Below are 25460 nucleotides of genomic sequence, written 5' to 3'. Positions count from 1 at the left end.
AACTTTATGAAGCTTCTTTGCAACGAAGCTTGTGAAATTCTTGACGAGATGGCCGACACTTCTTCGGCTTGGCAAAGTAGGGCCAATGTTCCTCTAGGCGATCCTACGGTGATCCATTTGAACAAGAAGTTGCATGACCATGGTCAAGCTATTGCCGAGCTTACTACTACTATGAATCAATTGGCTAAGGCACAATTACAACTTGTCCAAAATCCTCGCCAAGTCAATGACATGGAAGGAGTGAATATGCTTAAGAGAAGGCAAAGAGGGCAACAACCTCAAGGAAATGGTGATCGATATGATGATGGTGGTGGTTTTTCAAATGAGTGTTATGATGAGCAAAGCGAAGAAGTTCAATATGTCAATAACTATCAAGGCAATCGAGGCAACTCTTCAAATCAACAATGGCTGCCCCAAGGTAATTGGGGCAATCAACAAGGTGGTGGTAATTGGAACAATAACAACCAAGGCGGTAATTGGGGGAACAACAATCAAGGCAACCAAGGGCATTGGAATGGTAATAACAACAATTGGAACAACAATGGTCAAGGCAATTGGAACAATAATGGAAACCAAGGCAATCGGGGGCAAGGCTTTCAAAGGCCCCCGATGTACCAACAACCGAACAATCCGCCTCCGTTTCAATCTCAAGGATCTAGGTCTTCGGGTAATGATATGGGAAGAATAGAAATGATGTTCGAACAAGTGATGAAGAAGACACCAAGATTCCGATGCTCAATTGGCTTCCCACAATACCTCCATTCGGAATTTAGAGGTGCAATTTGGCCAAATCTCTCAATCGTTGAATACTCACCCAAAGGGTGTCTACCAAGTGATACGGTAGTGAACCCTAAGGGTGGGAACAATCATGTGATGGCGGTTACAACAAGAAGTGGGAGAGGCGGTGAAGTGCATGCCTCGAAAGATAAGCAAGTTGTGGATGATGATGTTGAGTTGCAAGAAAATGATATTCCTTTGGTAGTTGAAGATGTGGTAGAGAATGATGTGAACAATGATGTGAGGATTGACATTGATGAGGCCGAGGTGGAAACTCAAGAGGCCGTGAACCCGTCTAAGGAGCACATAATTGACATGCCGGAGCCGGTGGTGCCAAAAGCCAAGGCACCTTTGCCTAGACCACCTCCGCCTTATCCTCAAAGGCTAGCCAAGCAGAAAAGTGACAACCAATTCCGAAAGTTCATTGACATGATGAAGAGCTTATCCATCAATGTGCCTTTGCTGGAGGCTTTGGAGCAAATTCCTGGGTATGCGAAATTCATGAAGGATTTGGTTACAAAGAAAAGATCAATGGACTGTGAAACTATCAAGATGACCCACCAAGTTAGTGCCATAGTACATTTAATGGCCCCGAAATTAGAGGATCCTGGTGCTTTTACTATCCCTTGCACTATTGGTAGTGCAGACTTTGCCAAAGCTTTATGTGATCTTGGGGAAAGCATCAATTTAATGCCTTTTTCAGTTTTCAAGACCCTAGGTATTGGGCCACCAAGGCCAACTTCCATGAGATTACAGATGGCAGATAGATCAATGAAGCGTCCTCTAGGTATAGTAGATGATGTGCTTGTCCGGGTGGACAAATTTATCTTGCCGGCGGACTTTATGATTTTGGACTGTGAGGTGGACTATGAGGTCCCAATTATTCTAGGGAGACCTTTCCTTGCAACGGGGAAGGCATTGGTTGATGTTGAAGCGGGTGAACTAACTTTCAGGGTAGGTGATGAGAAGGTCGTCTTCCATGTTTGCAAATCCATGAAGCAGCCCAATAGCACCGAGGTGTGCTCATTTGTGGACATTGTCACAGCTGTGATAGTGGATGACACAAGTTCTATGATTAATGTGGAGGATCCCCTTGAGGCCGTGCTACTAAATCTTGATGTCGATGATGATGAAAGTAGAGTGGAGTGTGTCAATGCTCTACATGGGATGGGCTCTTATTCTTATGAGCCGAGAAAATTGTCTTTGGATCTTGAAAATTGGAAAACTCCACCAACCAAACCATTAATTGAGGAGCCACCGGTGTTGGAGTTGAAGCCACTTCCTCCACACCTCAGGTATGAATTCTTGGGCTCTAATTCAACTTTACCAGTTATTCTTTCTTCTTGCCTTACTAACATGCAGGTTGAGGCCACTTTGGTGGTGCTTCAAAGGCAAAAAAGGGCAATTAGATGGACTCTGGCGGATATTCGAGGAATAAGCCCCGCATTTTGTATGCACAAAATTATCTTGGAGGATGATGCAAGGCCTTCCTTAGAACATCAAAGGAGGCTCAATGAGGCAATGCAAGAAGTGGTGAAAAAAGAGGTGATCAAGTGGCTAGATGCGGGTGTGGTGTATCCAATCTCCGTTAGCTCATGGACTTCTCCGGTGCAATGTGTGCCGAAGAAAGGTGGGATGACTGTGGTGACCAATCACAACAATGAACTTATTCCCACTCGGACGGTTACCGGGTGACAGGTATGCATGGACTACCGGAAGCTTAACAAGGTGACCCGAAAGGATCATTTCCCTTTGCCATTCCTTGACCAAATGCTTGACCGTCTTGCGGGGCGAGCCTTTTATTGCTTTTTGGATGGATATTCGGGTTATAATCAAATCTTAATTTCTCCGGAGGACCAAGAGAAGACCACCTTCACCTGCCCATATGGTACATTTGCTTTCTCCCGGATGCCATTCGGGTTGTGCAATGCTCCAGCGACCTTCCAACGATGCATGATGGCTATTTTCACCGATATGGTGGAAGACATTTTGGAGGTCTTTATAGATGATTTTAGTGTGGTTGGTGATTCCTTTGAAGAGTGCTTGGGAAATTTGGATAGAGTCTTGGCCCGATGTGAAGAAACCAATCTCGTTCTCAATTGGGAAAAATGCCATTTTATGGTTGAAGAAGGTATAGTGTTGGGTCACAAGATTTCTAAGCATGGGATTGAGGTAGACAAGGCTAAAATGGAGGTGATTTCGAGGCTTCCTCCCCCCACTTCTGTCAAAGGGGTGAGTTTCCTTGGGCATGCCGGGTTCTACCGGCGGTTTATCAAAGATTTCTCGAAGGTTGTCAACCCCCTTTGCAAGTTGCTAGAGAAAGATGTTAAGTTTGTTTTTGATGAAAAATGCATGGAGGCCTTTGAGCTTCTAAAGCACAAGTTGACCACTGCACCAATCATTACCGCACCCAATTGGAGTTTGCCCTTCGAACTAATGTGCGATGCAAGTGACGTTGCAGTTGGGGCGGTGTTAGGCCAACGAGTGAACAAAATGTTCCATCCCGTGTACTATGCAAGTAAGACTATGAATGAAGCTCAACGGAATTACACGGTGACGGAGAAGGAATTGTTGGCCATTGTGTTCGCCATGGAAAAATTTCGGCCATATCTTATGGGGGCCAAGGTATATAGTGCACACCGACCATGCCGCCCTTAGGTATTTGATGACCAAGAAAGATTCCAAGGCAAGATTGATGAGATGGGTATTACTTCTTCAAGAGTTTGATTTGGAAATAGTGGACCGGAAAGGTAGTGAGAACCAAGTTGCGGATCATTTGTCCCGCTTGGAAGAGGAAGGAAGGCCGTGTGATGGCTTGGAGATCAATGATACATTCCCCGATGAGCAACTACTTTCTGTGTCAATGTGTGATATGCCACGGTTTGCGGATATTGCTAATTTCATTGTGACTGGCATCATCCCGTGTGAGCTCTCTTCTAACCAAAGGAAGAAGCTCAAACGGGATAGTTTGGATTTCTACTGGGATGATCCGTACTTGTTTAAGATTTGCAGGATGGTGTGATTCGAAGGTGTGTCCCGGAGGGTGAGCAATTGAGTATTTTGGAGGCTTGTCACTCCTCCCCCTATGGTGGCCATCATGGAGGGGTGAGGACGGCTTCGAAAGTTTTGAGTTGTGGTTTCTATTGGCCAACCTTGTTCAAAGATGCAAGTGATTTAGTGAAAAGATGTGATCAATGTCAACGAGCGGGTGGGATTTCTAAGAAAGATGAGATGCCTCTGAACACAATTCTGGAAGTTGATATCTTTGATGTATGGGGTATTGATTTTATGGGCCCTTTTGTAAGCTCGTGGGGGAACACTTACATTCTTGTAGCGGTATGTGTCAAAATGGGTTGAGGTCGTGGCCTTGCCTAACAATGAAGCTAGGAGTCTGGTGTCATTTCTAAAGAAAAGCATTTTCACAAGGTTTGGTACACCCCAGGCAATCATTAGTGATGGAGGATCGCATTTTTGTAATAGAGCTTTTGATACCTTGCTATCCAAGTATGGTGTCAACCATAAAGTCTCTACACCTTATCATCCTCAAGCAAGTGGCCAGGTTGAAGTGTTTAACAGGGAGATCAAGAGTATTTTGCCCAAGACCGTAAATGCCAATAGGACCGATTGGTCTAAAAAGTTGGATGATGCTCTATGGGCTTACCGGACCGCTTACAAGACCCCGATTGGTATGTCACTGTACCGGTTGGTGTTTGGGAAAGCATGTCATCTTCCAGTGGAGTTGGAGCATAAGGCCATGTGGGCCTTGAGGAAGCTTAATCTTGAGTGGGATGTTGCGGCCAATCTTCGTGTTGAACAACGCAATGAGCTTGATGAATTTCGGTTCCATGCATACTCTAGTTCGTCCTTGTATAAGGACAAGATGAAGTACCTTCACGACAAATATGCTCGTGGAAAGGAGTTCAAAGTTGGTGATTTGGTCCTCTTGTTCAATTCTCGTCTAAGGTTGTTTCCGGGAAAGCTGAAATCTAAGTGGAGTGGTCCATTTGAAGTTGTGTGTGTGACCCCATTTGGTGCTCTAGATTTGAAGAACAAAAGTGGTGAAGTCTTTAGAGTGAATGGGCACCGTGTGAAGCATTATCTTGGGAAGTTTGATGATAGCCATGTGGTGGCTGTTGTTCATTTGAAATGATGAGATGGTAACCTGCGTCGTGCCGCGACGTTAAATCAGGCGCTTCTTGGGAGGCAACCCATGTCTTTTTCTTCTTGTTTTCTTTGATTTTCTTTGTAGTTTAGGTTTGATTTTTGGACTAATTATTTGTGAGATGTTGCAGGGATTGTGTTGATGCAGTGCAAAACATTTTGGACAAATTGACCAGTCTCTAAAGTTGCCAGTGCGGCCGCATTGCATTTTGTGCGGTCCGTACTGGTGAAAGCCTTGTGAGGTGCTCTCTGAAGTTTGCCACCGCGTCCGCATTGCATTTAGTGCGGTCCGCGGTGGACCTCCGCGGTCGCGGTCTGTTTTGTGCGGACCGCGGAGGTTGCCTTCTCAAGCTTCTTCTGAACAAACCCAGCGCGGTCCGCGGTCCGTTTTGTGCGGCCGCGCTGGTAGGTAAGGCTGGGTCCCACTGCTTTTTCTATAAATAGACCTCAAGGGTCTCCTTTTACCCTTTTCGAACCCTAAGCTCTCAGAGACTAAAAATCACTGTTCATCTCCTCCTTTCTGCGTAATAGCTTATTTGTACTGTGTGTCTTCACTCCTTATCAATATCTGGTAACATTTCATCCATTTTTCTTTGTTTAATTTTATAATTTCATTTTATTTTCATGTCCAGTAGCCCATAGCTTCTTTTTCTTCCCATTTATCTTTAATTGTTAGCTTAGGTTAGTGTAAATGTTGGTTTTTGTGTGTTTGGTGAACTTGTTGAACTGGGTAATTGAGTAGGGACAAACTATAGGTAAACACTTGAACAAAATTGCACAAATTAGAAACCCTAACTTAGTGCCCTAAATTAGCACCCTTCGCGGACCGCGGTCACTTTAGTGCGGTCCGCGGTGCTTATGCTCGGAAGGGTGAACTGTGCCCAGCGCGGCCGCATTGCACTTTGTGCGGTCCGCGCTGACCCACCGCGGTCGCGATACCACTTTGTGCGGTCCGCGGTGGGGAGATTCAGAGAAGTAGTTATTTTAGACCCTGCCCAATGTGGACCGCGGTGGTTTTTATGCGGTCCGCGGTGCCTCCAGTTTGGCCGCACTCCTTTTTGTGCGGGCCGCGGTGCACTGTTTCTGCAACCTTTTTCTGCAACTGTTGGCTTCTGTTTTGCAATTCATTTTCCACAACTGATTCACTGCCTGTGCTGATACTAACAAAGCTAGACATGTGTAATTGCAGATAATGGTTAGACAACAAGGTGGCAAGGGAACAAAACAACCCGGGAGAGGTGATTCCTCCCGAGGGGGCAAAGGAAAGAGAGTAGTCAAACTCACTCCCCAGGCTCGGAAAAACATAAAACAAACCCGCAAGCTGATAAAAGCCGCAGATAGAGCTGCTTCCCATTCCTCGGGGAGTGAGTATGTGCCCTCTCAAGACATCTCCTCAGACTCAGTCCCAACTCACATCGTCACCGACTTTCGATTGACTGATGATACTCCTCTGCCATCACCCACTGTCCGGCAGCCAATCAATGTTGTGAATGAGTCATCTGAGGGCTCGGCATCCGATAGTGGGGAATACTCCACCTCCCTCACAGCTTCTTTGTCTGGGGAGAGTGCAGAAGGAGATGAGGAGGAGGAACAGGGGGGTGGTGAACCTCAGGTTGGGGGTGTTGACCGAACTAGAAATCCCACAGCTTGGGAGGATAGGTTCGTCAGCCAGGTAGCGTTCCACAAGTTTAGGGAATGGTGGCCAATACGAAAGCTGATTCTTGAGAGGAGTTTTATTGAGCGAGACCTTCTTCCCCTAAACCCAAATGTGCATTGACAGTTTCACACTCGAGTGGGTTGGGCGCATTTTCGGAGTGAATGTGTAAAGGAAAATGAGCACATGGTCAAGGAGTTTTATAGCAATGTGGCCCACATCTTGAAGGGCACTAAAGTGACCAAAGTGCGGAACAAAAAGGTGGTATTTACTGGGAAGGCACTTAATGAATACTTGGGGTTCGATGACGAAGATGAGACCCTTTACAATGAAAAGTTGGCAATGGGCGAAGAGGTTCGTCCGTGGTTAGCTTCATACCTGGCAATCCCGGGTGCTGTTCCAGAGTGGTTGCAAGCAGGGACCAAAATTTCTCGGAAGACTTTTAACTTTGAGGCTAGGGGGTGGTTGACGTTTGTGTGCAGTTGACTTTATCCCACTACCCATGATCAGACTATTCCACTTGCCCGAGCTGTTCTTGTTGCATCTATTATGGCGGGCTATCCTATCAACGTGGGCAATGTGATGTCCCGTATCATTTCTGCAGTGGGGGTTGAGCATGACCGGAACTATCCTTTTCCCAACACCCTCACTATGTATTTCCGGGACCTAAAGGTGGAGAAGAGAGATTTTGATATCAAGGTCAACCCTGTGGCTCCGTTTTCATGGTACAGTTTGAAGGGGTCGGACAACCCCAAGGACAAGAATTACAAGCCGCCTGCCTCTGCTCCAACTGGCCAGTCTGAAGAGCCGGTTGCGGTAGAGCCCTCCACTGAGCCTGCCTCCACCACTGTTGAGTTGCCTCCGGGACCTTCCACTACTGCTGGTCCTTCTATTTCAGTTGGCCCGGGGATTCCATCTTCCCGGGCCCATCCCATCACTGCCCACATGCTGAGCCAGGCACTTCATAGCTTGAACAACTGGATATTAGCTGCGTCATCCAAGTTGTCTATACTGTCTTCTACCATTGCGGCTCAGTCAGCACCACACCCAGTACAGATTCCACAGTCCATTGAGGACACATTGAAGAAGATCCTGGAGAACCAGGAAAAGATTATCAGGACTCAGGATGCCTTGTCTAAGGCAACGGATTCACACGGCAAGGCTCTGAAGGAGCTTGCCAGGGAGCACAAGAAATTGCGAAAAACACGGGCTTCTAAGGAGTCTGTGAAGGAGCTTAGAGCAGATGTGGACAAGCTGAAGGCTGACTCATTACCTTTAGACTTGCTATTTGGGGATCCAGCTCCAGCAGCTGCACCAGCAGCAGAGCCACAGCAGGAGCAGACACAGATGCTTCCTAGGAAGAAGAGGAAGCTCCCCAGTGCAGATGAGGCGATCATCCAGTTGGTAGACCCACCGGAGGCCTCCTCCAGTCAGCCACAGGATGCCCCTGATATTCAGCCTGTCCAGGTCCAGGCCCCAGTCCCAGCAGCTGAGCAGCAGGAGACCGGGAACCAGTCTAAGGTTCCTGCGCATACAGAGGACCCTGGGACCACAGATGATCCCATGCAGATGGACATGGCTTAGGGAGTCTTCATATCCTTTCCTATACTTTTTGATGCTTATTTTTGCTTTAGTTGGCATTGGGGACAATGCCAGCTTTTATTCGAGGGGGTGCGCCCTTGATTTTTGGATGACTGTAAATATTAATACTATTTTATGCTTTCTTTTGATTTTCTGTTGGTCTGTATATAACTTTACATTTAGTTACTTTCATCGTACTTTTTATCTTCTTTTTGGGTCTGTATATAAAGTTACATTATTGTATATATTCATCCCCCGTTGTATATTCATTCCCCGTTTGTACATATTCATTCTATTTTCTATTTTTCGTAAAAAAAAATTCGTTTTTATTTTCTTATATAGGCTCGTAGCTTTTTGTTTTGTTTTGAAGCTTTTAATAAGCCTTTGGTTTTCTTAATGCCACGGTTCTTTCCAAAGGTGGAATATTGTGTGAACCGGGTGGCTCTTCCCAATGATAGATGTCGAGACAACCTTCTTAAGGGTTTGAGTCCGTTTTTGTTTTTCTTGTTTCTTTCGGTATTTTATAGTTAAGAGTACCTCAAGCAAAGCTTCACTTGGGCCTAACACATTTTCCTTTGATCCCATGGTCAAAAATAAAATGTTGTGTTTAGGATGGTGAAAGTAGCGACCTTGAGACTCTTGAGTTGACCAAACAATCATCATGTGGTCTTTCGGACTATTGTGTGCTCAATCATGTCTAAGGTTGTTGTGGGCCCCCGACTCTATGTCTTTAGCAATCCCCTAGCTTCTGTGGTGAGAAATCGAATTGCAAGTCCAAGTCCCGAGCCATTGGTCTAGAACTTGCCCTGAATGTTTGTTGAGGCGAAATCTTGAGTGAAATTTGACTTGAGAAGTGATTATAGGCTCTCCTTGATCCAAATGATAGTTGAACAAATTCCATAGCCTACCAATGATACGATCCCTAGTTAACCCCTTTTGAGCCTTAGACCTTTTTCTTTCAAGAACCATGTTACAAGCCTATACCCGTTCTAAAAGATACCCTCTCTTGGCACCCGATCTTTCCTTGAGCACATGGCAAAAGTATAAGTTTGGGGGGGAAGACGAGGAGTGCAACAAGTGGTAAAAAGGCACAAAAGTGAAGAAAAGGAAAGGCATTGAAAAAGAAAGAAAAGCAAAAAGATAAAGAGAAAGTACAATGTGAAAAAGAATAAAAAGGGATTCAAGAAAAGCAATGAAAAAGAAAGAAAGGTGTGAAAAGTTGAAAAGGGAGAAAAGGTTTGAAATGCATAATAAAGAGTGAGAATGAGTCTCTCTAACCCCTTGGAAAGAGGTAAAATGACTCAAAGAGCCAAGTGAATTGTGCCTAATGAATCAAAAGAAGTGCTTAAGGGAAGATGGAACCCACTTAGACCAAAACATTTCCTACCCTAAACCAAAAGCCTTCACAATGATTCCACAAAAGCCCTATATGATCTTAAGTTGAATGAAGCTTACATTAGTGGATACTTACATAAGGGGCAAGCATATGGTACTTAGAGCCAGACTTGTGACTTTTTCTTGAGAGAGATGAGTGAATCCCCATTAACTTCGGTTTGTGTGTCAATACTCTAAAAGGTGAGGTTTGCTTAGGGAAAGTTGAGGATGTGTGAGTTTGGGTTCCATAATGACCAAAGTAATTGAAAGAGTTCGCTGATGTATTGAGTCAACTCTTGATGCTCTTGTGTCACACTTGATCCATGGTTTTTCAAAGTTTAAAAGTTGTTGATGATTCATTCGTATTGAGGGCAATTGTTAGTCCAAATTGATGCTTGTTGAGGTTACTTTAGGATAGCTGGAAACTCTTGGATTTTACCTTAAGGGATGGGTTTTATTTTGTTTGCTTGAGGACAAGCAAAGGCTTATGTTTGGGGGAGTTGATAACTAGGGAATTTGTAGTGTTTTATGCTCCTTATTGCTTACGCTTTGGTTATAAATTATTACAAAATAATCCCAAAAGGCTCATAAGTTGTGCTTGATTGCAAGTTTGATCGACAAAGTGACGAAATGTCAAGGATCGGCTCAAAAGGAGTGAAACCTGCTCAAGTATCAAAGGCCAAGTAAAATGAGGGAAAACAAGCCTAGTGCGGACCGCACAAAGTTGAATGCGGCCGCACTAGATGGTTCAGAGAGTTGGTAAATCTAGGCTTCAGGCAACGCGGTCGCGGTACACATAGCGCTGTCCGCAGTGAAGGCTTCGCGGCCGCACTACCTTTTTTTTGTGGTCCGTGGACAAGATATTGAGAGAGATGGAATTATGCCAAGTCCAAGCAATGCGGTCCGCGGTCGTTATTGTGCGGACCGCGCCAACTGCCTCCGCGGCAGCAGTCCATTTTACGCGGTCCGTGGAGCCCAAGTTCAGAGAGCTCAGAATTGAAGTCAAAGAGCCTAGCGCGGCCGCGGTCCATTTCATGCGGCCTGCGCTGACCCCGCAGGGGTATTTTTGTCCAGTTTTTCCAGCCTAGTATAAATAGAACATTTTACCATTTTTAGGTCATCAGTTATTTCCAGATTTTGAGCTGCGCTCGTGAGACTCATTTTGTAGCCATTTTTGGCATCTTAGCTTCAAATTAACGATAGATTCTTGTACCTTAATTTAGTATTTAATTAATATGTCTTGTTCTTCATCTATTTTTTCATTTTCTCCTTCAAGCATGAGTAGCTAAACCCATTAGCTAGGGTTGTGGCTCAACCCTAGTATAGGTAATTGATGGGTGTTGCCATCTAGGGTTAGATTGATTATGGGTGTTTGCTATTTGGGTTGATTTTATGTTTTCATCTATAAATTGGTGGTTGCAAACACTGATTTGTGCTTTGTGGATTTGACTCTTCTTGAGAAAGAGAGTTTAAGTCTCCAAAATTGACCCAACAAGGAATTGGGATGGACTCATGAGAAATGATAGTCCCAATTAACGGGTTAAACCTCGAGAGAGTAATCACCCTACTTGAACCCTAGTTGCTTGACCTAATTTGCCTACCCATTTGGTCTCGAGAGAGTCAAGTGGGCAAAACCACTCTCTCTACCGAGAGGTGTGAGAGTGGGTAAAATTGTGCAACGATTATAGCATAAGCCCCAATCATGTCAATGAAACCTTAGTAGCATCTACCCGTCAATTAGCCTCCTAGGTGATGTCACGACCCTAGTGCCCTTCTTCCCATTAGATACAACTTTAGCAATTATCTCGTAGCATAATCTAGTTTCAATTAGTAGTTTGATAATAGTAGTTTATAATTGAAAAACCCAAAAATGTTGGAAATGACATTTAGAACAATTACACGACTCTAGTCTAGATAGATACCCAGCTCCAATTTCTAGCTCTCTGAGGAATTCGATCCCGACCCTCATATCGGGTAAAAGCTATTGCGACCCTCTCTTCCTACTTTATAGTAGTGTGGAGTTGGCTGCGAACACATACCCCAGGCTACTCAAACACCGCTCCATGCAACGAGCGATCCCATTCTACCACCAGGGTATACGCCAAACTACAGCCTCCATGCTACCCCCGGTACCTCTAATATGCGACCTCCAGTCGCAATGGTTAGGAACAACCCTCTCGTCGTGTCTGGCGCACCGGTATATACAATCTCGCCGCTACCACCTGTGACGAGGCCAAACAATGAGCCCCCATCTCATGCTTATGATGGCCCATACTATTCTCCAACTATGGCTTTTGGGGTCTCGGCCCCATACAATCAGACTCCTCGGTACGAATCACCAGTGGAAAATGAAAAGCCTGCCACGACTGTTGAGCCAGATGAGATGGCCAGGAAAATGAAAAGTCTTGAACAGAATATAAAGAATATACAGGGACTAGGTGGTCACAAAAGTGTTTTGTTCAGTGATCAATGCATGTTCCCTCACATCTATTTGCCACGAGGGTTCAAGACCCCAAAATTTGAGAAATATGATGGACACGGCGACCCTATCGCCCACTTGAAAAGGTATTGCAACCAACTGAGGGGTGCAGGAGGAAAGGAAGAGCTGCTGATGGCTTACTTTGGGGAAAGCCTTGTGGGTGTAGCTTCCGAATGGTTCATTGACCAAGACATCTCTCATTGGCATGTTAGGGATGACATGGCCCAGGCTTTCGTCAAACAATTTCAGTACAACATTGATATTGCGCAGGATCTTAATTCTTTGTCCAATATGAAGAAAAAGCCGACCGAAAGTTTTAGGGAGTATGCCATCAAGTGGAGGGAGCAAGCGGCTAGAGTTAAGCCACCCATGGATAACCATGGGTTGATCACTGTTTTTCTGGAGGCTCAAGAGCCTGATTACTTTCAGAACATGATGTCCGCGATGGGTAGACCTTTTGCAGAAGCAATCAAAATAGGGGAGATGGTCGAAAATGGCCTCAAGACTGGCAGAATTGTAAGTCAAGCTGCTCTCAAAGCCACCACCCAAGCTATCCAAAATGGGTCGGGAGGTTTGGCAAATAGAAAGAAGAGAGATGAAGGGTCCATGATGGCTTCGGGATCTAGGGAGTTTCAAAGAGGGGCATCGCACCCTTATGTGCAAGTTCAGCAGGGGCAATCCAGCTACCCTCAACATTATTATCCCCCGCCGATTCCTCAATACTCTGTGGGCCCACCACAATATACAGTGTTCAATGCTCAATCATATGCTCGGCCTCCCAATCAGCAGGTACGGGCACCAGCTCCGAGGGCCCCCCGACCTCAGCAGCAAAATTTTCGGGCACCTTACAATGCTCGTCCCAGGCAGGATTATGGTCGAGAGCAGAGGCCGGTAGAAAAATTCACTCCATTGGCTGAATCATATTCTAGTCTATTCCAGAAGCTGAAGCAAATGGGCGTAATTGGACCCATCGCTCCCCACCATATGCATCCCGATTCGCATGGATTTCAAGCAAATGCTAGATGTGAATATCATTCCGGTGCCCCAGGGCATAGCACTGATGACTGTTGGACTCTGAAAAGAGCCATAGAGAGACTCATTTCCGAAAAACTGATTGTAGTGACGAATGGCGAGGACCCTCCTAACGTGACAAATAATCCGTTGCCAGCACACAATGATGTTCATTTTGTTGGAATGATTGGCCGAGACCAAGAATACAAGCCGGTCGGTCGAGCAGAAATGACAGTGGGTGCAATTCAAGAAGGAGCAGGTCTGGAAGTAAGTCCCAGCCGAGACGTGCCATTGATTGTTAAAGGCGCCCAGAACTCAAATAAGGCAACTTTATTTGTTCCAAAGATCTCGAGGTTGGAAGTTCACTCTAGTGTTCCAAGCCCAAGGTTATATGTACTTGGAGGCCATCCCGACAAAAGGGAGAAGCAGGGAGGTACGAAAGGTATAACAGAGCCGATCGTAATCAAACCTGCCATGCAACTCCCTGTAAACAACACAAAAACCACTCCTTGGAACTACAACAAAACGGTGATGACCTACAAAGGCAAGGAAATCATAGAGGAAGTGGGGGAAACTGGAGGTTTTACTCGATCAGGGAGATGTTACTCTCCAGAAGAGTTGAGGAAGGCCAAGCAAATTAGAGAAGGCCATTTGCCAATAAAGAAGCCAGTCACTGAAGCAGATGCGGAAGAGTTTTTGAAAAAGATGAAAGTTCAGGATTACTCAATCATTGATCAACTAAGAAAGACTCCCGCTCAAATCTCTCTACTATCTCTTCTCCTACATTCCAAAGAGCATGCCCGTGTACTAATCAAGGTCCTGAACGAGGCACATATCTCAGAGGAAACCACAGTGAATCAGTTAGAGAAGATGGCCAACAGATTTTTTGAGGTGAACAGAATCTCCTTTACTGATGATGAACTTCCCGAGGAGGGAGCCGGGCACAATAGGGCTTTGAACTTGATGGTCAAATGTGAGGGTCATTATGTAAAGCGAGTCATGGTTGATGGAGGCTCAAGTGTAGATGTATGCCCTCTCTCTACCTTGCAAAGCATGAAGATCGATACAGACAGAATCCGACCCAGCAATGTTCGCATCCGGGCTTTTGATGGCTCAGCAAGAGATACCATTGGGGAGATCAACCTCACCATGACGATTGGGCCAGTTGACTTTGAGATTGTCTTCCAGGTAGTGGACATGGCCACTTCTTATAACTTTCTTCTTGGAAGGCCATGGATCCATACGGCCCGAGCTGTGCCATCCACCTTGCATCAGATGCTCAAATTTGAACATGACAGGCAAGAAATTATTGTTCACGGAGAAGACGAGTCTTCCATTTATAAAGACCCGTTAATCCCCTGTATTGAGGCCAAGGAAGGGTCTGAGTCCATTGTCTATCAGGCGTTTGAAGTGGTTGCTGTGGACCATGTCGAGGAAGGAAAGCCTATTCTGCATCCTCGTCTTTCCGCCACATCTGTAATGGTGGCTGCAGTTATGATGAGACAAGGTTATAAGCCAGGAAAAGGCTTGGGGGCATCATTGCAAGGAATTTCGGAGCCTATTTCTCCGTTCGGTAACCAGGGTACTTTTGGATTGGGCTTCAAGCCAACACAAGCAGACGAAAACAAAGCCAAACACCGCAAAAAGCATGGATGGGTCTTGCAACAGCCTATCCCTCATATTTTCTACACTTTTGTCAAGCCACGACTCCGAGAGGGTCAAAATTCCTCGGCGCATGCAAACATTGATGAAATTTGCCATGGCCTCAGCGAGATGTTTTCTGAAGTGAATATGATCCAGGCTGGTGAAGGCACTAGTCGTGCCGATATGCAACTAATTGACCCAGACACCATGCTCACCAACTGGGAAGCAACTCCTCTCCCCACAAGGAAGGAGTCTTGGTAGTTTGCTTTTGCAGCTTCTTTTTTGTATTTTTGGGTTATTTTCAGGGTTGTAATCCAAACATCTCAGTATGATTGTTTTGTTTTGATGTTAACCCTTCTATCCTTTCGAATTCAATGAAATGCAGTTCAGTTTCCTGTTAAGTTTTCTATCTTTTCCTTTTCCTAATTCCTGTCATTTTATTTCCATTTCAGTTTTGTTAATGCCGGCTTTAATAACATGACATGCATGCGGAATTCACGCCCAGATCTTAAAAAGCTGTCTAATATCGAAATAATGCATCAAGAGGTTGAATATGATGAAGATGAGGTTGTTGAGGAAATAAAAAGAGAGTTGGAACAATTTGAAAACAAGCCTAAGCCAAACCTCAATGAAACTGAGCCGATTAATATCGGAAGTCCTGAAGAAGTTAGAGAAACGAAGATAAGCATTCACACTGAACAAAAAACCAGAGATGCCTTGATTCAACTTTTATTTGAATATAGAGATGTGTTTGCTTGGTCTTACGATGATATGCCGGGTTTAAGTGCTGATCTGGTGGTTCATAAGCTTCCTACGTATCCTGGTTTTCCACCAGTCCAACAAAAGCAACGAAAATTTAAAACAGACGTGAGTGACAAAATCAAAGAGGAAATAATGAAGCAACTAAGCGCCAATGTGGTCCGAGCTGTCCGATACACTACCTGGGTGGCAAATGTTGTGCCTGTGCCAAAGAAGGATGGAAAAACCAGAGTTTGTGTCGACTATAGGGACCTGAACAAAGCAAGTCCAAAGGATAATTTTCCTTTGCCAAATATCCACATTCTTGTAGATAATTGCGCAAAACATGAGATACAATCGTTCGTGGATTGCTATGCTGGGTACCACCAAATTCTAATGGATGAGGATGATGCAGAAAAGACCGCGTTCACCACGCCATGGGGTACTTATTGTTACAGGGTCATGCCATTCGGTTTAAAGAATGCAGGGGCAACCTACATGAGGGCCATGACTACCATTTTTCACGACATGATGCACAAAGAAATTGAAGTATATGTTGATGATGTTATCATAAAATCAAAGACACAAGCTGATCACGTGTGTGATTTGAAAAAGTTCTTCGAACGGCTTCGAAGGTATGACCTTAAGCTCAATCCAGCCAAGTGTGCATTTGGGGTTCCGTCTGGGAAACTCCTCGGTTTTATAGTCAGCCGGAGGGGCATCGAATTGGATCCATCTAAGATAAAGTCCATTCGAGATCTTCCACCCCCGAAGAACAAAAAGGAAGTCATGAGTTTGCTCGGGAGGCTGAACTACATCAGTAGGTTCATTGCTCAGCTCACAACCACGTGCGAGCCCATCTTTAAGTTGCTGAAAAAGGATGCCGCTATCAGGTGGACAGACGATTGCCAAAAAGCTTTTGACAGGATCAAAGATTATCTGTCAAAACCCCCTGTATTGGTCCCGCCTGAACCTGGTAGGCCTTTGTTTTTATATCTATCGGTGATGGATAATTCCTTTGGATGCGTTCTGGGGCAACATGATGCAACAGGCAAAAAGGAACAGGCAATCTATTATTTGAGCAAGAAGTTCACCAATTATGAGGTTAAGTACACCCTTTTAGAAAGAACATGTTGTGCCTTGACTTGGGTCGCTCAGAAGCTGAGACATTATCTTTTGGCCTACACTACTTACCTCATATCCAGAATGGATCCTTTGAAGTACATCTTCCAAAAGCCAATGCCCACTGGCAGGCTCGCAAAATGGCAAATCTTGCTCACAGAGTTTGACATCGTCTATGTCACTCGCACCGCGATGAAAGCACAGGCTTTGGCAGATCATTTGGCAGAGAATCCAGTTGATAATGAGTACATGCCACTTAGCACATACTTCCCAGACGAAGAGGTCAACTCAATAGAGGAAGTGGTTCCAGACGATCACCCTGTATGGAAAATGTATTTTGATGGAGCTGTCAATATCAAAGGAGTTGGGATCGGGGCAATCCTCATCTCACCTATTGGACATCATTACCCTGCAACGGCCCGACTTCGATTCTTCTGTACCAATAATACGGCAGAATACGAAGCTTGTATCATGGGTTTGAAAATGGCCATCGATCTGGATGTGCATGAACTATTGGTTATGGGAGATTCTGACTTGCTTATCCGGCAAGCTCAAGGCGAATGGGAGACTCGAGACATCAAGCTTATTCCGTACAGACAATGCGTGCAAGACTTGAGCAAAAGATTCAAATCCATCGAGTTCAGGTACATTCCTAGGTTTCACAACGAGCTAGCCGATGCCTTGGCTACTTTAGCCTCGATGATCCCTTATCCAGGCAACGCTCATATTGATCCGCTAGAAATCCAAGTTCGAAATCAACACGGTTACTGCAATACAATTGAGACAGAACCAGATGGTGAACCATGGTATCATGACATAAAACGATTCCTGAAAATGAGAGAATATCCAGAGCATGCCAAAGGAGATCAAAAAAGAACTTTAAGGCGGCTCGCCAGTGGTTTCTTCCTGAATGGGGAAATTCTGTACAAAAGGACCCCAGATTTAAACTTGTTGAGATGCATAGATGCTACAGAAGCAGAGCAGATCATGGGTGAAGTGCATTCGGGGGTGTGCGGACCTCACATGAATGGATATGTTTTGGCGAAGAAGATTCTGCGGGCGGGGTATTATTGGCTTACTATGGAGCGAGATTGCTTCAGTTTTGTTCGCAAGTGTCACCAATGCCAGATTCATGGTGATTTGATTCACTCGCCTCCTTCAGAGTTGCATCCCATGTCCTCTCCTTGGCCTTTTGTTGCTTGGGGAATGGATGTTATTGGTCCAATCGAGCCAAAGGCTTCAAATGGGCATAGATTCATTTTGGTTGCAATTGATTACTTCACCAAGTGGGTGGAGGCCGTCACTTTCAAAGCAGTCACCAAGAAAGCAGTGGTAGACTTTGTTCATTCCAACATCATCTGTCGCTTTGGTATCCCAAAGACCATTATCACTGACAATGCAGCCAATCTAAATAGTCATTTGATGAAGGAGGTATGCGAACAATTTAAAATCATGCATCATCATTCTACCCCTTACCGGCCAAAAGCTAATGGAGCCGTTGAAGCGGCAAACAAGAACATCAAGAAGATTCTTAGGAAAATGATCCAAGGTTCCAGGCAATGGCATGAAAAGCTGCCTTTTGCTCTTTTGGGATACCGCACGACTGTTCGCACATCTGTTGGTGCAACTCCGTATCTGCTTGTATATGGAACTGAAGCTGTAATACCCGCTGAAGTCGAAATTCCCTCTCTCCGAATTATTGTGGAATCAGAGATTGAAGACACTGAGTGGGTCAAGACCCGATTAGAACAACTGATGTTGATCGATGAAAAACGGCTAGCAGCAGTGTGTTTCGGCCAGTTATATCAGCAAAGAATGGCACGCGCTTACAATAAGAAAGTGCGCCCAAGGCGATTTGAGGTAGGCCAGCTGGTTTTGAAACGCATCCTTCCGCACCAGGTAGAAGCTAAAGGAAAGTTCGCCCCGAACTGGCAAGGACCTTACATCATCAAGAAAGTGTTACCAAAAGGGGCCTTGCACTTGGTAGATGAAGAAGGACGGGTACCAGACATGACTATTAATGCAGATGCAATCAAAAGATATTATGTCTGATATATACCCACTGTAGAATTTTCACGCATTTATTTTCTCAAATCGAAGTGACGAAGGCTATCATTTGCTAGCTATTCCAAATAGGTGTCACCCTTTTTGTTAATCCTTTTTGGGCAGTATTTGTCTTCCTTGTTTCTCACTTTTTAGAATATGTGTACTTGTAAAAAAGCCAAAACAACAAATCTCTGAGTCATTGAACTACGTCCGACCTGATTCCGAAAGGATACGTAGGCAGCCTTACCCTGGGTTCGGTCCCATCAGAACAAAAAATCCATATTCCCAATACTCCAAAACTGGGGCAGAAGTTTGTTTTATTTCATGGTTTTCCTGTAAAACGGTTCCCAAAGTTGTAATTCAATTCAAGGTTCATTTCGCCTTTTTACCTTTCAAGAACTTCTGATCGATGTTTTTTTTTAGAATGTTTGAAGTCCCCATGCCAAAGGCGTTGGTTAACCTCCCTCCTGCAGTATCTTATTCAAAAAAAAAAAAAAAAGAAGAAGAAGAAGAAAAAGAAAAAAAAAAGAAAGAAAGAAAGAAAAAAGAGAAAAAGAAATGAGAGAGTCTTATTAGTGAAAACCCGTACGGGCACTATAAGGCGACAGTGAGCAGAGAAATGAGAGAGTCTTATTGGTGAAAACCCATATGGGCACCATAAGGCGACGGTTAGTAGAGAAATGAGAGAGGTTAGTTAGCGAAAACCTGCAAAAGGCGCTACTAGCCGAATGAGGGTCTTTGATTCTCCGGCATGAGCACAACCAAGACAAATTCAAGATGAACGTTTGCGGCGGATTTTGAGAATTAGACAGCTTAGACGGATCAGGCGTCCAGTCCAAAATGCATGTCATGATTCATTGAAGTCGGCACATACCTCCAGATAAGTCTCCCTATTCCTTTCCTCGAAAGGGACATCTTCTGTTTAAACACTGTTCTTTTTTACTTTCAATTATTATTCCGTTTTTACCATAATTTTTCTTTGAGTCCCTTTCGGTCTAATCCTGCATCAAAAGCAAAACAAAGAAATGGCTGCAAAACTAGCTACAATTCCCCCGTAATATCGAGCACAATTTGGGGCATATATGGCATTGGCGAAGGCACGAATCCATCTGAGATCTCATTTGATAAAGCAAACAAAGTGTTTTAAAGAAACTAAAAAGTCGCATGAGCAGGACCTGCTTCATGAGAAAGTTGATAAGCACTACGGACACAAACTGATACTGGGTGCAAGACAACTGAGTTTGATTTTAAAGAAAAAAAAGCATTGCCTTAGAGACAAGGGTAGTGGTACCATGGACATCTGGGTATGAAACAGTTGGGGGAAATAATGTAAATCCAAGGTCTCTAGAAAATGATACAGAGCAGCCGAGCATCTCGGTACCACGCTGACAGAATCGGTTCTTCGACAGCAGTGGCCGTGAATCAAACTACTCAAGGCATCAAGGGATCAAGGCCACAAACCAACCACCACTTTGAAAACTCATAAATCTTTCTTTGTTTGAAGCAGGAACAAAGCGGTGCAGAATGGAAATTCTAAAAGATGAACGTCACCAAACGTAAGCTTCTTAAAATCTCCATTTTTTCTCTTTTCAGCATGCATCACTATTGTTCACACCTCCCATTTTCGTAGCTTAACTCAGGTAGAATCTTTTCGCCTAGGGGATCCAGCTCATAGTTCCGAGTAGAAGTACTCTTCGCTCAGGGTGTTTTACGCAGCTTAACTCAGGTAGAATCCGTTTCTCCTAGGGGCATCCAGCTCATAGTTTCGAGTAGAAGTACTCTTCGCTCAGGGTGTTATACGCAGCTTAACTCAGGTAGAATCTTTCACCTAGGGGGATCCAGCTCATAGTTCCGAGTAGAAGTACTCTTCGCTCAGGGTGTTTTACGCAGCTTAACTCAGGTAGAATCCTTTCGCCCAGGGGGATCCAGCTCACAGTTCCGATTAGAAGTACTCTTCGCTTAGGGTGTTTTACGCAGCTTAAATCAGGTAGAATCCGTTTCACCTAGAGGGATCCAGCTCATAGTTCCGAGTAGAAGTACTTTTCGCTTAGGGTGTTTTACGCAGCTTAACTCAGGTAGAATCTTTCACCTAGGGGGATCCAGCTCATAGTTCCGAGTAGAAGTACTCTTCGCTCAGGGTGTTTTACGCAGCTTAACTCAGGTAGAATCCGTTACGCCTAGGGGGATCCAGCTCATAGTTCCGAGTAGAAGTACTCTTCGCTCAGGGTGTTTTACGCAGCTTAACTCAGGTAGAATCTTTCGCCTGGGGGGATCCAGCTCATAGTTCCGAGTAGAAGTATTCTTCGCTCAGGGTGTTTTTACGCAGCTTAACTCAGGTAGAATCCTTTCGCCTAGGGGTATCCAGCTCATAGTTCCGAGTAGAAGTACTCTTCGCTCAGGGTGTTTTACGCAGCTTAACTCAGGTAGAATCCGTTTCGCCTAGGGGGATCCAGCTTATAGTTCCGAGTAGAAGTACTCTTTGCTCAGGGTGTTTTACGCAGCTTAACTCAGGTAGAATCTATCGCTTAGGGGGATCCAGCTCATAGTTCCGAGTAGAAGTACTCTTCGCTCAGGGTGTTTTACGCAGCTTAACTCAGGTAGAATCCGTTTCGCCTAGGGGGATCCAGCTCATAGTTCCGAGTAGAAGTACTCTTCGCTCAGGGTGTTTTACGCAGCTTAACTCAGGTAGAATCCTTTCGCCTAGGGGGATCCAGCTCATAGTTCCGAGTAGAAGTACTCTTCGCTCAGGGTGTTTTACGCAACTTAACTCAGGTAGAATCCTTTCGCCTAGGGGGATCCAGCTCATAGTTCCGAGTAGAAGTACTCTTCGCTCAGGGTGTTTTACGCAGCTTAACTCAGGTAGAATCCGTTTCGCCTAGGGCGATCCAGCTCATAGTTCCGAATCGAAGTACTCTTCGCTCAGGGTGTTTTACGCAACTTAACTCAGGTATAATCTTTCGCCTAGGGGGATCCAGCTCATAGTTCCGAGTAGAAGTACTCTTCGCTCAGGGTGTATTACGCAGCTTAACTCAGGTAGAATCCTTTCGCCTAGGGGGATCCAGCTCATAGTTCCGAGTAGAAGTACTCTTCGCTCAGGGTGTTTTACGCAGCTTAACTCAGGTAGAATCCTTTCACCTAGGGGGATCCAGCTCATAGTTCCGAGTATAAGTACTCTTCGCTCAGGGTGTTTTACGCAGCTTAACTCAAGTAGAATCCTTTCGCCTAGGGGATCTAGCTCATAGTTCCGAGTAGAAGTACTCTTCGCTCAGGGTGTTTTACGCAGCTTAACTCAGGTAGAATCCTTTTGCCTAGGGGGATCCAGCTCATAGTTCCGAGTAGAAGTACTCTTCGCCCAGGTTGTTTTACGCAGTTTAACTCAGGTAGAACCGTTTCGCATAGAGGGATCCAGCTCATAGTTCCGGGTAGAAGTAATCTTCGCTCAGGTTGTTTTACGTAGCTTAACTCAGGTCGAACCTTTTTCACCTAGAGGGATTTGACACTTTATCAATAATACATGATGCTAACACCTGATTCTATTTCCTTTCAGTAAGATAGGATGCCAGCCCCTAGTTACATTTCCCTTCAGTACTACGGGAACCAATCCCTAGTTGCACAATCATTCGTTACCAAATTTTATCTCTTTTAGCTAGTTTATACTACTATTTTTGTCTGCCTTTCAATAAATTAGATAGTTTATTGCTTTCGCTGATAACTCACAAAATTTTCCTAGTCCAAACTGGGGCAAAAAAATTTTGTTTGTTTTGTTCGTCTTTGATGGCTTTGCAGGCCTCACCGCAGAGCACAGGTTATAACGATCGAAGCTTGCAGTTTCAGTTATCATCTGAAGGACGATCACAGGATAGTTTGGGTTTAACTTTGACAACGTGTCGGCAACACAGCTTCTCAAGTTTCATTTTCTCAAAATTCTGATCCAGAAAGCAAGCAATCGAGATTGAGTCATAATCTCTTCTTTAAAGAGAATCAAGATCCAGTCTAAGGTTAACATAAGAGAGCACGTCAAGAATCAAGATTTGACTCCAGAAGACACGTAGATAGGAATTTTGCACTCTTAGTTTGCAGACATATGTAGTGCTCTTCTCTTTTTCATTTGATATAAGAAGCAGTAACAGTAATAGTAACAGCAACAGCAGCAGCAGCAGCAGTCTTAACTCCAGTGTCTGGTAGTCCTTGCTACCAAATTTTTCCAGAACTACACTGACCTGATTCCTTTACATCCAAGGATATGTAAGCAACCTCGGAAGCAAGGTTCGGTCACCCCTTTTTCAAAAACGCTTTCATTAGAGTCATAGGTGAGCAAAAGTTAGCCATGGCATTCACTATCTTTACACGAAAACTCTTCATGTTCTCGAGCAAAGAGGGGCAGCTGTAAATGCCTAATTTTTGTTCTTTCTTTTACATTATAGTTTTGAATAATTATTTTTGTGTGTGTTTGGAGATTTGAGAATTAGACTTTTAGTTTAATTAACTCATTAGAGGGAAAAGGGACTGGGCTAGTATATATTAATTAAAGTTGTGCCAAAATTGGCCCAAAATTTGAGCCCAATTCGGCCATACCCGGTCCATTAGGTGGTTGGCCAAGAAAGAGTTCAAAACGACGTAGTTTTGTCTTGGAACTACGTCGTTTTGATAACTGAGGTGAGATTAAATCTCATCCGTTCATACCACTTTGATCTAAGGGTTCTAATTCACTCTCCACTCCATGTATATAAGGCCTCAAGATCAGAAATTTGACCCCCATTTTTTCCTATTCTCTTTTCTTCTTCCTCTCTCCTCACTCTCTCATCTTACTGCCGCCCGTCGCCGCGCAGCTCCGCCGCCGAAAATCACCCACCGGCGGCGGCCGTCCTCCAATCCACCCCAAAATTTCACCACTTCTTCCGCTCAACCTCCTCTCCATGAATCCGAACTCCAAAACCCCATAACCCTTCTCAATCTCCGTAGATCTAAGCTTTAACCAAAACCCTAGCCGCCGCCCACCACCCCAAACTCCGAAAATTTTACACCACCGGCCTCCTCTTCTCCCCCTCTTTCCATATCTCCAACTCAAAACCTCAAAAAACCTCACCACCACCGGTGACCACCTCCACTTTCGATCCGCCGCTGCCACTGCCGATCCGCCGCCGTCACTGCCGCCCCTCAACTACCACTGCCTCTCGTTTCTCTTCTCAAACTGGCCTTGAGCAAGGTTGTGTCGCTGATATCACTGAAATCGGACTCGGATTCGCCGGAGTTTTTGGTTTCATGAATATCAACAATAGAAGCTTGCTCGAAGTCGTACCACTGCCTATCGTCATTTCCCGGATGCTCGAGTATATGGTAAAATTGTAATCCTCTGCCCCGCTATTAATTTTCTATTTTTTTGGGTTTTAGTTAGAATTAGTTTCTGTCTTGTTTCTTTATTTAATCCATTTCTGATTATGCTTGTCTAGTTGGTTTGTTAAATCGCTTCAGCGATAGCGTGTGTTCTGTTTGGCTTTAATAGTTGATTTTTGTTTGCTCATGTTGGTTCATAGTACATGTCTTGAAGTTTAATTACATGTTCTAATACTTGGTTTAGTTTGAATCAATAGGGTGATATTGATGTTGTTAAATCTGAAGTTTAGATAATTTTATCATAAAATAGGGTACTAGTAGCTTGCTTTTTAGTAGGGTGGCTGAAATGACTCTTTGGCTCCTGCTATAGCAGATTTCAGGCCGTCCTTTCACCTTTTGGACAGCCTTTAGCACAGAAAGTCAGTCCCTTTTTGGACAAATTTTTGGTGAACCAAAATCTGTCCAAAAGGTTGGCTTTTCTTTGCCTATTTAAGGGTTGCCCTTTCCTCATTAAAAGGGGGGACTCTATCAATCTTCCATACATCTTTAAAATGGCTTGAACACACAAAAACATAAAAAAAATTCAGCAGTTGAACACATGAAAAGTAAGCTGAAATTGTGAGCTTTGGGAGTGAATCTTAGAGTGCAAACTCTTAGAAAAGTATAAGTATTCTTTAGAGTTTGGTTCCGGGTTTCTTCTCTAAGTTTTCGGGCTGTTCAAACACGAATTTGCTACTGGTTTTCTACTGTTTTGCTTTTATTTTTATGTTGCTTTTGTTGCTGAGCTTCCATTCTTCATTGTTGTATTTATTATTCTGCGACTCAGGTAACTCTTTAATCTTATGTTGCAGATATTTTCACATTAACAAGAAGATTTGAACTCATCTTGATAGCTGGGAGCATATCCATTTAAATAAATGAGTGCTTAGCTAAATTTCTTTATTGTTTAAATATATCTTGTTGTAGTTCATATGTAAAAATGAATCCTTGGTTGATCAAACACTCTTTATTCATGTGTTATTTGTCTTTAGTATCTATTATAGTTTGGATGCATATGTTTCAAGTAGGTTGCAATGTGTTTAAAGACTCCTTTTGCACCTTTGCAATTCTGGCCAGTTTATGATAGGCTATTCTTTAAAGAAAAATAACAAAAGAGCCATGCTTGAAACCTTTATTTATCGTGATAAAATTCAGATTTTACATGTGACCATCTCTGCTAGGAGTTTAGATTTTTGGTAGAAAGTGGCTAGATCTTAAATAGGCGTTTGGAATTGCTAGCTAAAAATAAAGGTTAATGGCTTAGAGCAAAAGAGGCCAGACTCGCAATTTAGCCTAGGTGGGCTGGCTTAGTAAACCAGCATTTGAAATCCATTGGGCTTTCAGCTTGTGCCCATTTTCGGAGCCCAATAATGGGCCAAGGCATATTTTGTCCAATAGGCCCAATGCCTTTAAGAAGTCTATAAATATTTTGTCCAATTTATTTTATAGATGTTGGCCCAATGCCATAACTAAATAAGCAAATTGTCCCACTTTTTCAAT

At 44.1% G+C, this 25460-nt stretch overlaps 1 protein-coding gene across 1 annotated transcript; it reads left to right on the top strand.

Annotated features, from left to right (window-relative positions):
* Positions 1-12395: 12395 nt before the first annotated feature.
* LOC109213356 lies at positions 12396-18593 on the top strand. The gene is made up of 2 exons (XM_019377149.1): positions 12396-14906; positions 15678-18593. Exons 1-2 carry the CDS (start codon positions 12396-12398, stop codon positions 18591-18593), a joined length of 5427 nt encoding a protein of 1808 aa, XP_019232694.1.
* Positions 18594-25460: the final 6867 nt, after the last annotated feature.

The sequence above is a fragment of the Nicotiana attenuata genome, unplaced genomic scaffold (assembly GCF_001879085.1).
Source record: "Nicotiana attenuata strain UT unplaced genomic scaffold, NIATTr2, whole genome shotgun sequence".
NCBI classification, from domain to species: Eukaryota; Viridiplantae; Streptophyta; class Magnoliopsida; order Solanales; family Solanaceae; genus Nicotiana; species Nicotiana attenuata.
Note: the sequence above shows the minus strand (reverse complement) of the source record. Positions and strands in the feature narration are given on the sequence as shown.